This window comes from Melitaea cinxia, chromosome 26 (genome assembly GCF_905220565.1).
Source record: "Melitaea cinxia chromosome 26, ilMelCinx1.1, whole genome shotgun sequence".
NCBI lineage: Eukaryota > Metazoa > Arthropoda > Insecta > Lepidoptera > Nymphalidae > Melitaea > Melitaea cinxia.
Window position 1 is genome coordinate 728,858 of NC_059419.1, and position 13,266 is coordinate 742,123.

Here is a 13,266-nt window from a genome sequence, read left to right on the forward strand (position 1 = left end):
GACTTCTCATCTAAACACCAATCTTTTAAATGTACTTATTAATCCAACTGTCCTCAAATTGTTGTGGGTCTGTGGTGAGTAAGATGACTAGAGGTCCTGGGGGGTTGGGGGTAGGGTCGACAACGCGTTGGCGATGCTTCTGGTGTTGCAGGTGTCTATAGGCTACGGTAATTATTACGCTTACCATCAGGTGAGCTCTACGCTTGTTTGCCGACCTGGTTTTATAAAAAAAAAAATGTAACTTTTTTCACAGTAATTTCTGATATTTTACCACACATTTCATAAACTTATGTCACAAGATTTCCGTTAACTCAAATATATTGTTTTAATTACAACTTTTTAATTCTGTTCAAATTTACACAATCCATTAAGTCTACAGACTAGATATTCCATATAGTAGGCGCCACTTAACAATTTAGTAAATTGTTTGCGTTGTATCTTGTTATATATGAAGATAAGGCAAGATATTAATATTATAACAAGTTACATATCAAGTGGTTATGTTGTATATAAGTTGGTTTGATTATTTATTTCGCCGTTTAAGACGAAATTAAAAGGGACTTTGTTACAACATAGCAAATGTATTTTAAGCTTTTACTCTGTTTGCTGACTTGTTTCATGTTATAAATATTTCGTCTACAGACATATAAAAGATCACTATTTTATTGATAAGACTGCATTTGCACTTTACTTAGTTATTATTTTTATTTTCTATAATCACATCCCAAATTTATAAAATATTCAATATATACCAATAAAATAATGCTGTAGTGTTTGTTTGAACATGCAAATCTCTGGAAATACTGATCGAATTAAAAAAATTTTGTTGATTAGTCCAGTTACCAAGGACGGATTATAGGGTATAAATAATTTTAGTACATACTTTTTCCTTTCAATTAACGCGAGCGAAACCGTAGAGCATAGCTAATTAATTAATAAAGACCAATTACCTGACATTTTAATCAGAATGTTCTGTACTAATTTGCAAAATCTATTCAAGATAAGTTTATTTACTAAGGAAGAAATAGACTATAATATGTATATGTCTTCAGCTCGCCAAATACATGTGCCACGTGTGCGGCCGCGGTGATATCGAGGAGCAGATGTTGCTGTGTGACGGCTGTGACGACTCCTATCACACGTTCTGTCTCGTGCCACCCCTGGCAGATGTTCCTAAGGGTGATTGGCGATGTCCCGTCTGCCTGGCTGAGGAGGTAACAACCCCTACCTTATTATCTTACGTCAATTTCAGCTTGAAACATCCCACTGCTGGGCATAGGTGTTTTTCTCCATGTAGGAAAAGCATCAGAGCTTAATGCAACACATTGGTCACTTGCGGTTTGGCAGATATATACTATGAAGCCACACACCACTCTACTGTCACGAAGAGCTGTGTTCCTGTGGTAAATAGGGTAACCAGAGATCCCAAGGTCAGGGGTAGAGTCATTAACGCACTTGCTTGTGTGGTGTTGCAGGCATATACTAAATAAATATAGTATACATATATTTATTTAGTATATAGTATTGTCATATAAACAACCAAAGTTCTTTACCATTCTAATATAAATTTTTTTTCATTATCCAGGTGTCAAAACCGACCGAGGCATTTGGCTTCGAGCAGGCGTCTCGTGAGTACACACTACAGCAGTTTGGCGAAATGGCAGACCAGTTCAAATCGGATTATTTCAATATGCCTGTACATGTAAGTATCAATTTGTAATTAAAGATAGAAACAAATTCCGCACATAGGAACTGTTAAAATAAGTATGAGCTTTAAAACTTTAGACTGAAAAAGTTTAACTGATAACAATAATTGTGTTTGCTAGCAAACAAAAAAAACCAACTTCAATTAAATTGACAAGTAACACATCGTAAGTAGACGAAAAAAATTAACATATGCACTAGTCGCCACTACGATTTTCGAAGGCTTCCCTCGATTTCTCTGGAACGCCTTCAACAGATCCTGGTTTCCTTATCATGGTACCACCCTTGGGATATCTCCTTTCCAACAAAAATAGAATCATCAAAGTTAATAAACGACAAAGTTATCCGCAAACACACATTAAAAGAAAATATTGTATATAGGGTCGAAATGAGAAATCTCTTCCTTTTTTGAAGTCGGTTAAAAAGTTTATATAAAGCAGTTAAGACTGATTTGTTTGTGTCTATAAATTGTATATGGTCCATAGTGTATCAATCAATATAGTGTACTTCTGGAATGAGCAAATTTTAATAAATAATAATATTTAATACTAAAAAAAAATTCTTTTCAAAACAGATGGTACCAACGTCGACGGTAGAGCGTGAATTCTGGCGCGTTGTGTGCTCAATAGATGAAGATGTAACAGTTGAATACGGAGCTGATCTTCACTCAATGGATCACGGATCTGGTAAGATTTTTGAAAGAATAACAACATATTTACTATGAGTATTTAGTTATTTTCTTTAGAGAAGTGACCAAATTAATTGTTGTAGTTTTACACTAAAACACAATATCTAGGATAGTATGATTTGGTAATCATTATAAAAAGTGTCTTTAATAAATAAATCGGGAGGGTATTTTATAAAAAGTTTGAGTTATTGTCCAACAACGCCATCTATTGACGAATACGAAAATTATGCTTATATTGTTAGACTAACGAAAACTACTTAGTTGCTAAATTCATATTAGAAGAAGCATCGCAAGCGTTTTGCCGATCCTAACCCCCCCCCCCTCCCGCGAAGGTCTGTTCACCTTACCACAGGAACACAACACTGCTTAAAAGTGGTATTTAGTTGTGATCTTCTGTACTGTTCGCTTCTGTTCTGCTTTTATTATCCATAAACGAAACATAAAATAATAATAAAAACCTCTACAGGTTTCCCAACAAAGTCCAGTGCACACTTATACCCTGGTGAGCAGCAGTATGCAGAGTCGAGCTGGAATTTGAACAACTTGCCAGTTCTAGAAGGTTCCGTGCTCGGTCATATCAATGCTGACATATCTGGCATGAAGGTAAGATTTCTTTATTTTTTTCATTAGTTGCAAAAATCTCAGATTTGATATTAACTTTGAAGGGTTATTGTAATGGATGATAATATATAGGACACATTTTAAAGGTATCTATTTCAAATAGAACTTTTATTACAACTTTGCTTAGACTTTGGTGACAGGGTGAACACACGTGGAAGGCATTAAAATAAACAACATCCACATTGCATAGTAAAAGAGAGAAGATCAGCACAACCACACTTCTGGACGCCTCCAGTGTGGTAGCCTAGTATTGACTGGGACTTATCACCTTATATATTAGGTACGCCGGCGTTGAAGAGCCTTGCCATGGCTTTTAGGACAAGTCCTGTTGCCTTAAGGAACTCAGTCGTAACTCTGCCAAGGACCTCTTGGTTTTAAGCTCTGCTCAAAACCAAAATTAAAATTTTACACAGTGTTAAAAGTGAACCTACCAGAGTGAGAAGAAACGGCAAGAAACTCGGCAGTTACTCTGTTTACCACTGTTTTATACTTCATCAGATTTATTTTTTGTGGTTTAGTTTAACACTTGTGTCCATTCTATATAAAACTGTTTTATAATAAACAAATATTTGTTTGCTAGGTTCCGTGGCTCTATGTGGGTATGTGCTTCGCGACGTTTTGCTGGCACAACGAGGACCACTGGAGCTATTCAATAAACTACCTGCACTGGGGCGAACCCAAGACTTGGTAAATATTTTTGAGTTAAAAGTAAAGTAAAAAAGGGTGTGTGTGTAATTCACACACGGCGGAAGTAAAACTTCTGAAAAATCGTAAGGAGGTAGGTCGTTGCGATTTGTTTTATCGACGATGATCGCGCTCTTGTGAAAAAGATCGTAAGCGCATGCAAAAGACGTCAATATGTGTTTCTTTCTTTAGCGTGACGGATTTTCGTTTCATCGATTTTCAAATTACAACGATTTTAAAATAGTGTCACTTCAAAACATATTAATTATTTAATAGAATGATTTGGATTCGTTTTTTAAGGCAATTTAAAAGGCACTTAGAAAATTTACTATATTTTTCCTTACTTGTAATATAAAATATTGATTCAATCATCAGGTACGGAGTGCCAAGTTCAAAGGCAGAACAATTCGAAGCAGCGATGAAAGCGGAGGCTCCTGAGCTGTTCCAGTTGCAACCGGATTTGTTGCATCAACTTGTAACTATCATGAACCCCAATGTGTTGATGAAAGCCGGGGTGCCTGTATATAGGTAAGACATAGCAATTTAACTCGTTTATTATTATTATTATTATTATTATAATCTACTTAGTTCGCGATTACTGTTATTTGAGTTTCAAACTCTCTTTTTAGTATCCTAACTCGTATATGCCAAGTTATACCAAGTTTTACTTAAATGTAATTTGCGACAAATCCGCCGTATTCCGCCTAAGATGCGACAAGATACAAACTGATAGACTGAAAAAAATGAGAGAAAATATATATATTTTTAGTATTATAGAAGTTACAAAAAAATTGAAAAATATCTTCCACTGGTGGTCATAGATTTTCTATATAATAAGATACAGTAATAAGCAAATAATAAAAGCTTGACATGCAACGGCCCCCCAGTAAGTTTTACTCTGGTGTTGCATTACATTAGTAAAAACGAACAGACCACGACAAATATCTGTATAGCCTATACAAATGTCTGCCATAAGTAAAGAGCGGATATTAAATATACTTAATCTTGTCACTCAGGACGGATCAACACGCTGGCGAGTTTGTGATAACATTCCCACGTGCCTACCACGCGGGTTTCAACCAAGGATACAATTTTGCTGAAGCAGTCAATTTCACACCAGCTGACTGGGTAAATATAATTTTATTGTTTTTTATTTTTGGTCATAATGTTGGCAAATACGCTTACGGTTCATGATGGTAAATGGATACAGTCACCTATAGATGCCTGTAATATCAGAAATATTGCAAGTGAGCTGCTGATATTATCACCATTTCTACCTAGGAATTCTATCATACTTTCCAGGAAAACTACCCCTACTTTAGAGCCGTGTGTGTCATTTGCCTGTTGTCTTCTGTGTCAGGTCGAGAATGTTAGCTTCCTCACCCTTGGTGTTCTAAACTTTGAGCAGAATATTTTCAACTGTACCTTACCTCGGTAGAAGTTGTTTTAATGCATCCGCATAGTCAGTGCTTTCGAGGTGGGTTAAGGGTAGGGTTAGTAACGTGCTCGCTATGCATCTGGTATTGCAGGCATCTATAGGCTAGCCTAAGCCGACCGTTCACCATCATCGGCGTGTGTTTCTTGTCATCTTATTTTAAGAAAGAAATGAGTTTATAAATCCTTGTACGTGGAGAAAGAGGCCTATGCCCAAAGTAGAATGATACAGGCTCGAATGAAATAATGAGTTTTTAAATAAGTTGTATACATAACGGTGTTTCGTTCCAGTTGAAAATGGGCCGCGAGTGCATCGCCCACTACTCCACGCTGCGGCGCTACTGCGTGTTCTCGCACGACGAGCTGGTGTGCAAGATGGCGCTGCACGCGGACGCGCTCGGCCTCACCGTGGCGCTGGCCGCCTACCGCGACATGCGCACCATGCTGCACGACGAGCGCCGCCTGCGCAAGGGCCTGCTGGACTGGGTGGGTGGTGCTCCCACGTCACTGTCTACAGTCACGGTCGCTGGCAGGTGTACATGACGACCGGGACCTACGGCTTGATGTGCTCTCCGAGGCACGGTGGGGAGACCCACGGGGACTAACGACCAGACCGGAAATAAATATTTGTATGAACACAAATATCCACTTCGAGCGGGAATCGAATCCGCGACTGTCGGTGCTTAGGCGTCGTCGACGCACCGTTACACCAGAGCGGAGTCAACAATGTATAAGTATTTGATAATTGACGTGAAGCTACCGTCGATTAGTTGTGTAGATTCTGAAAGGAATGATTGAAGAAGTCGACGGCGTTTCAAAGGAGCAATCTGTGATAATTTTCTGAAAATATGTCCGAACTGTGATTTATTTCCTTGAAACCGAAATATAAAGGCATGTCCCGATCCTGCAGGGCGTGACGGAGGCGGAGCGCGAGGCGTTCGAGCTGCTGCCGGACGACGAGCGGCAGTGCCACGAGTGCAAGACCACGTGCTTCCTGTCGTGCGTCACGTGCGCCTGCACGCCGCACGTGGCCTGCCTGCGCCACTACGACCGCCTGTGCGCCTGCCCGCCGCAGGCGCACAAGCTCAGGTGCTGTGCACACGCACGCACACACTCACTCACTCAGACTCACTCACTCACACTCACTCACTCACACTCACTCACTCACACTCACTCACACTCACTCACTCACACTCGCTCACTCACACACTCACTCGCTCACTGTCACACTAACACTCACTCACTCACTCACACACTCACTCACTCACTCTCGCTCACTCGCTCATTGTCACTCACACTAACACTCATTCATACTCACTCACTCACGCTCGCTCGCTCGCTCACACTCACTCACTCACTCACTCACTCACTCACTCACTCACTCACTCACACACACCAATACTCACTCACACTCACATCAACACACCCTCACACTCACAATAACACACACACACACACACTCCCTCACACACACACTCCCTCACACACACACTCCCTTACACATACTCCCTCACACACACATTCCATCACACACACTCTCTAACTCTGTCTCACTGAATCACACGCGCCCACACGCAAGGAAGCGCCGAATATTAAAATAGAAAGTTTTAGAAAATAACTTTGTAAATATTACAAATAAATTAGAATAATGCAATTTCATTATAATTAATTATTTATTTACAGATATCGGTACACACTAGACGAGCTGCCGGCTATGCTAGAGAAGCTGAAACGGAAATCAGAGCAATTCCGTGAATGGGCGGAAGCGGTTCAGAACGCCTTAGATCCAGACACGCCGAAGACTTGCGACCTGGACGGACTTAGAGCACACTTAAAGAAAGCTCACGATTTGAAGGTAAATAATATTTTTTTTAATAATTCGAGATGTATTAGTTTTGTGAATATTTATAATAAAATTACTGAGGTAAGGCTAAACAGGAAGTATCCTTTAAAAAACCCGAAACAGCCCTAATAGAGAAGTACGTCGGCCTTACAGAAGATCACAGCTAAATAATACAATTTTCAAGCAGGTGTTGTGTTCCTGTGGTGATTAGGTAGGGATAACTAGTTCACTTAGATAAAATTATGATGTCAATGCCACGTTTGCCAATGTTTTAATAACGTACACTTTTTATCTTTTTAGATACCTACTCATTACTAAAAAACTTTTTTTTTTCTTTCAATGGTAGTCGGAATAAGATAGCAATCTTATACATATGTAAGTCACACGTAATGAGTGATCGTTAATCCAGATGCACAAGACGGAGCTGGTCCGAGCGCTGGAGACGGCCATCGAGGACGCGGAGAAGTGCGCGTCCGTGATCCAGCAGCTGGACCTCAACAAGATGCGCACGCGCACGCGCCACCACGACCCCAAGTACCGCCTCACCATACACGAGCTCACGCTCTTCGCGCAGGAGATCGACGGGCTGGCGTGTGTGCTGCCCGAGGGTGGGTTGATACTTTTGAGGATAGGTTCTTATACTGTCTGATAAATTAATCTTAGCTCCTAATTTGCCTAGTAGCACATTATCAGCTTAGTAGTTATATTCTATTTAATTTGTCAGAATACACATCCTTTATTACATTTTACTATTAAACTCGATTAACAGCCAGTTTCAATGTTCTTTCTATCACTAGTAGGCAACACAACCGATAGATAGATTATCGAAATTGCCCATTAGATGTTTAAGGTTTTGACCTACAAATATAATAGATACGTAAAATTATTATGTACTACTTTTATTTTTCCATATTCATTTGTGTATCTAAACCTTTTTCCGCTTTGGATGTCTGTCCTTGGGTATTTCCCCACCTTGCCTCGAAAAGCATGTTCCCAGTTGTTATCATAAATATCTGATAGTAGTTGTTACTCGTAGTAGGGAATATATCCGTCAACTCGCATTGGAGTAGCGTAGTGGATTAAGCTTCGATCCTCCACTTATATGAAAGAGGCCTATGCCCAGCAGTGGGATGGTACAAGCTATATTGATACCAATACGTCTCTTAATAAATTTAAGTATTTACAATAAGTATCGGAAGTGTGTTGTGAACCCTCTGCTGGATTTCAAATAAGTGGACTAGATTACAAATTAAAGAATGAATGAATGAAATGAATAATATTGAAATTGTGATATTATTTTTAAACAGGTTCAGCGGTTAAAGAAGTATTACGACAGACGGCTGAGTTCGAAGATCGTGCCGCTGAACTGCTCATCAGAGAACTGGACGAGTGTGATGCCGCCTCAGTTAGGGACCTTGAAGAGGTCAGTGTGAAAGTTCTAGAATATTTTTGGGCAAAATAATCATTCTAAGTCTAGCTGCTCACAATGCAAATAAATAGATATTTTTAATGTTGCCAGATAGGTAATAATTACAAAATTGTTTAAAAAAATTGGTAAATAATGTGTACAGTACAAAATTTTTTCTTGTAGCACCTTTTGGGACTGATTCTATTCAAAGATTAGATCTCTCATTGAGAGGATAAATCCACAATGCAACAAATTACTTTAATTCTTCTTCTCCTATCGTTATGACCATTACCTTGGCCTGCAAATCATTACAGAACCATCTTATCTTTCATTGTAAAAACTGTAAAAAAATAACTTAAAAACCTAATAAAGAGATATAGTCACTTATAAACATTAAATAACAAGTGTAAAAGGTCTAACAAAACTTCTTTTCTTCAGGTGGTAGACCTAGGCTCCCGCCTCTGCATCGTACTACCGCAACTGTCAGCGCTACAGACGCGGTTACAGCAAGAAAAGTGGCTTGTATCAGTGAGGGCCAATCGAGAAGCTTGCTCAGCGCTGACTCCTGATGTCATAGACAAGTTGTTGGCAGAGGCGGAGGCCGTCCTGCCTCATCATCGTATTGAAACTGAGCGTGCTGCACTACATAAACTTAAACGTAGGGCCTTTTTTACATATTTGGATCAGAGCTTATATCAGTTTATTTCTAGGGTAGTTCATAGTAAACTGGGTTAAGTCATAATAGTAATCTTTTCATATGTTTGAGTTGGTGAACTTGGTTCTTACTTCATGATAGTTCGCACTAAGCTAAATGGTTACTGGTAGACTAACCAAGTAAAAATATTCGAAGAACATGATTCTGTCTTGAGGGTAGTTAAATATAGCTAAATATTAGTTCTAGATGAAACACTGGTAAACTAAAAGACTTAGAATGAAAAAAAAATCATATAAGACAATGTCCTTGTATATATTTTGATGAAACACGGGTAAACTTTTAAAATGCTTACAATGAAAAAAAAAAAAAAAAAAAAAAATTCATATAAGACAATGTCCTTTTATATATTTTTAACTTATCAAACTATTGAATATACTCCTACTTATATTACTCTCCTACACTATACTACATTCCTACTACTAAGTCCCTTTATTCTTCAAAATACTCTTATCTAAACTCATATCTATAACATATCCACAGTACAAGTGGAAGACTGGGAGCGGCGAGTACGCGCAGTACTGATCGATACAAACCGTGAAACGGAGACTGAAGATGAGCCCACGTCATTAGCAGAACTAGACGCCCTTATAGCTGAGGGAGAGGAAATTGACGCTGCTCTACCTTCCTACCATGCCCTCAGTACTGCCACTGCGCATGCTAAGGACTGGCTTGCTAAGGTACGGATCGTTATGTATTGAGGTAGGGCACAGCAGGTAATATCTTGCTTAAACCTGAAGCAGCTTGAATCTGAAGCACACCGATATTATAGATCACAGTTAAAAAATACTGCTTTCAAGCAGTGTTGTGTTCCTGTGGTGAGTAAGGTGACCAGAGCTCTTAAGGGATTGGGGGTAGGGTCGGCAACGCGCTTGTGATGCTTCAGATTGCATTTTGCAGACGTCTATAGGTTACGGTAACCGCTTATCACCAGGTGAGCCGTACGCTAACGATACTATAATATACTAGAGCTATGATTTCGCTGAATTATTATTTATGAAGATTAAAACGAAGTTTACTGTTAATGATAATTTCTAAGTCAAGAATATGGCGTATTTCACCTACTCTTTCACCCTTTTTTCGAGTAAAGCGAACATTCTTAATTTTGTCAATATTCAAATTCATATCGTTGAGTGTACACCAGTTGACAAGATTGTCTAAACAATTTTTTAATTCAAGTTTTTAAGATTGTCTAAGTCAGCTTGGATTAAAACTTAATCTTGTAGTGAATTTACTACTCTTAAGAATTTTAGGTCATCAGCGAATCATCCATGAAAATGGTAAACAACAATGGTCCCAAATGAGAGCCCTGTGAAACTCCAGAGAGAGCAATGAATGGTTTTGATTTGTATCCATCCACTACAACCACAGATTTCCTGTTGCTCAAATACGACCAGCTAGACTTTAGAAAATCGCCGGCAAATCCATGCAATGACAGTTTATGTACAGAACATCATTCACCTTGTCGAAAGCCTTTGTGAAATCAGTATATATGACGCCTACTATTTTACCGTGGTCCACTTCCACTAGAAGGTCCTGAACAAAAGATAGTAGCAGTAACAATAGATTAGTAGCAGTTGATCGTGCTTTGACAAAGCCGTGCTGGTCAGGCAGAATAAACTGTTTGAATTTCTATGAAAGTATAAAACACAACAGAGTTTCAAAGACTTTCGCAAAGATCGTGATTATTGATATTGGTCTATTGCTTTGGACAAGGGTTGAGTCTCCACTTTTAAATAATGGCACTACTAGCGCTTTCTTATAAGTCATCGGAAAATACCAGAGCTTAGGCAATTATTTATTATTATTGTTAGAGGTGATACCCAAAGCACTAGTGCATCGAACGACAAATTGCAGCAGGGATTTCGTCTTCTTCGGCTCCTTTACCAACATTGAGTCTTTTTAACACCCTAAAAATCTGATCTTTTGAAAAAGTTATAGACGTCAAGTCAATTAAGAAAGCGGAATTTAGAGGATCACTTAAGATATTTTTGCTACCTTGGTTATAGACAGAAGCTAATTGTGTTTCAAATAGGTTGTAAATTTCTGATCCATTTGTTGCGATTTTACTGTCTGGGCGGGAAAATGCTATTTGCCGTTTTTTGTGCTTGATGAAATACAATAGATATTTAAACAGCGATTATTCTAATAGCGCCAAATATCCTTTGTAATTTGATCCGTTTGTTACTTCTTTCTTTTACTAATTCGAATATGAGAAAATCGCGAGGGTTTTTCTATTTACGGTATTTATTCCTATATTTCAGCTTTTCTTGAAGTTATTGAACTAACGCATCTGATAACCATATAGGGTATTCGCCATTACTATTTCAGGGTCTAAATTTAGGTACATGCTTTACAATCAATAATTCCTTTTATAAAATAAATCTGTCGCTTATAAAACAGACACTAATCACGTTTACAACGCTAAGCTAATGCAGTATTGTATAGACGTCAATACAGACTAGTAACATCTGACTAAAAGAGACTAAAAGTTGTCAACGTAGGAGCACACGAGACCGAATAAAAGCAAACTGTGATGTGTCGTTCTCTCCGCCCTCAGGTGGAGGAGATGCAGGCGAAGGAGCTGTACCCGTACATGCACAGCGTGGAGGCGCTGGCGCGGCGCGGGGCCAGCATCCCGCTGGCGCTGGCGGAGAAGCGCCAGCTGGCCGCCGCGCTCGCCTGCGCGCGCGACTGGCGCCGCGGCGCCGCCGACATGTTCCTCAAGAAGGTGAGCGCTCGTGTGTAGTATGCCCGTGTGTAGTATGCCCGTGTGTAGTATGCCCGTGTGTAGTATGCCCGTGTGTAGTGAGCGCCCGTGTGTAGTATCGTGGAGGCGCTAGCATCCCGCTGGCGTTTGTTCATTCCTTGCAGCTCGTCTGTCGAAGAAGATAAGAGATCATAAATTGTATGTATTCGCCAACACGAAATAGAGCTCTGCGTCAAATTAATCTTTAACCACCTCTTCATAAGAGAAAAGATCAACATAGTTGAAAGTCTGTTACTTTAGAATGTTAAATAATAAAAAAATAGGTAACGTATACTATATGCGGAATACTTGTAAATGGCTTAGTCGAAATGTACAATTTCTACTCATTTAATGTCTTATGTGCTGTTGGTGTTCCAAATAAAATAAAATAAAAATAGCACATCAATGTCTTCTATACTAAAACTAATATAAATACATTTGCCTATAGAACTGGCCCTACTCCCTCCTGGAGGCCCTGTCCCCCCGCTGTGACGCTACAGAAGGCGAAGGCGAAGGGACAGGTAGAAAGCGACGTGGCGAACAATCGTCGGAAGCTGCGTTATTGAAGCACTTCAGTGAAGACGCGACGCCCACTGAGATCGTGGCGGCTTTCAAACAGGCCGAGCAGAAAGAGCTGGCCGCGATAAAGGAGTTGAGGTGAGTGATATGTTAACATTATTGTTGACATTAGATTATTCATTATTTAATTTTCAACAGAGGTAGGGCACAGCAGGAAATATCCTGCTCAAAATCTGAAGCAGCTCGACTGGTCCTCGACCTTACAGAAGATCACCGCTAAATTATACTGCTTTCAAGCAGTTTTGTGTTCCTGCGGTGAGTAAGGTGACCAGAGCTCCTAGGGAGAGGGATTTGGGTTAGATTTGGAAACTCAGGTGTCTATAAGCTACGGTAATCACTTACCATCAGGCTAGCCGTACACTTGTTTGCTGACCTGTGTGGCTGCGGTAGTGCAGAATATAGCCACCCCCTCTGTTCCTGTGGGTATAACACAGTTCCACTACCACCTTGGAACTTATAAAGCCGACCGATGGCAGGATAACCATCCAACTGCTGGGTTTGAAATACACAGGCCGAACAGAGAGCCCAAGCTAGCCCTGCGGTCACCAACCCGCCTGCCCAGCGTGGTGATTATGGGCTAAACAGTGTTCAGCGCAAACAGAGTTCGTGCTATTTTTGGCGTGAACTTGTGGAGGCCTGTGTCCAGCTGTGGACTGTAATAGGCTTAAGTGATGATGATGGTGAAGTTGCTCCTTATTACATCACCTATCTGTCTGAGAGTCCCGTCAAAATCGGTCCAGCCGTTTCAGAGATTAGCTGGAACAAACAGACATACAGACAGACAAAAATTGTAAAAAATGTTATTTTGGTACATGTAACGTGTATACGTCCATATGTATTTAGT

The 13,266-nt window shown here is 39.8% G+C and overlaps 1 protein-coding gene across 1 annotated transcript in view; it reads left to right on the forward strand.

Annotated features, from left to right (window-relative positions):
- LOC123666385 (lysine-specific demethylase lid-like) overlaps positions 1–13,266 on the forward strand; it is a 46,652-nt gene that overhangs the window by 19,181 nt on the left and 14,205 nt on the right. Inside the window, 16 exon segments of the mRNA XM_045600479.1 lie at positions 1,053–1,214; positions 1,586–1,702; positions 2,279–2,390; positions 2,859–2,995; positions 3,594–3,700; positions 4,073–4,225; positions 4,714–4,825; positions 5,423–5,617; positions 6,042–6,220; positions 6,815–6,986; positions 7,384–7,582; positions 8,282–8,397; positions 8,821–9,040; positions 9,578–9,774; positions 11,655–11,825; positions 12,292–12,500. Of these exon segments, the coding sequence (XP_045456435.1) occupies positions 1,053–1,214; positions 1,586–1,702; positions 2,279–2,390; positions 2,859–2,995; positions 3,594–3,700; positions 4,073–4,225; positions 4,714–4,825; positions 5,423–5,617; positions 6,042–6,220; positions 6,815–6,986; positions 7,384–7,582; positions 8,282–8,397; positions 8,821–9,040; positions 9,578–9,774; positions 11,655–11,825; positions 12,292–12,500 (2,558 nt within the window).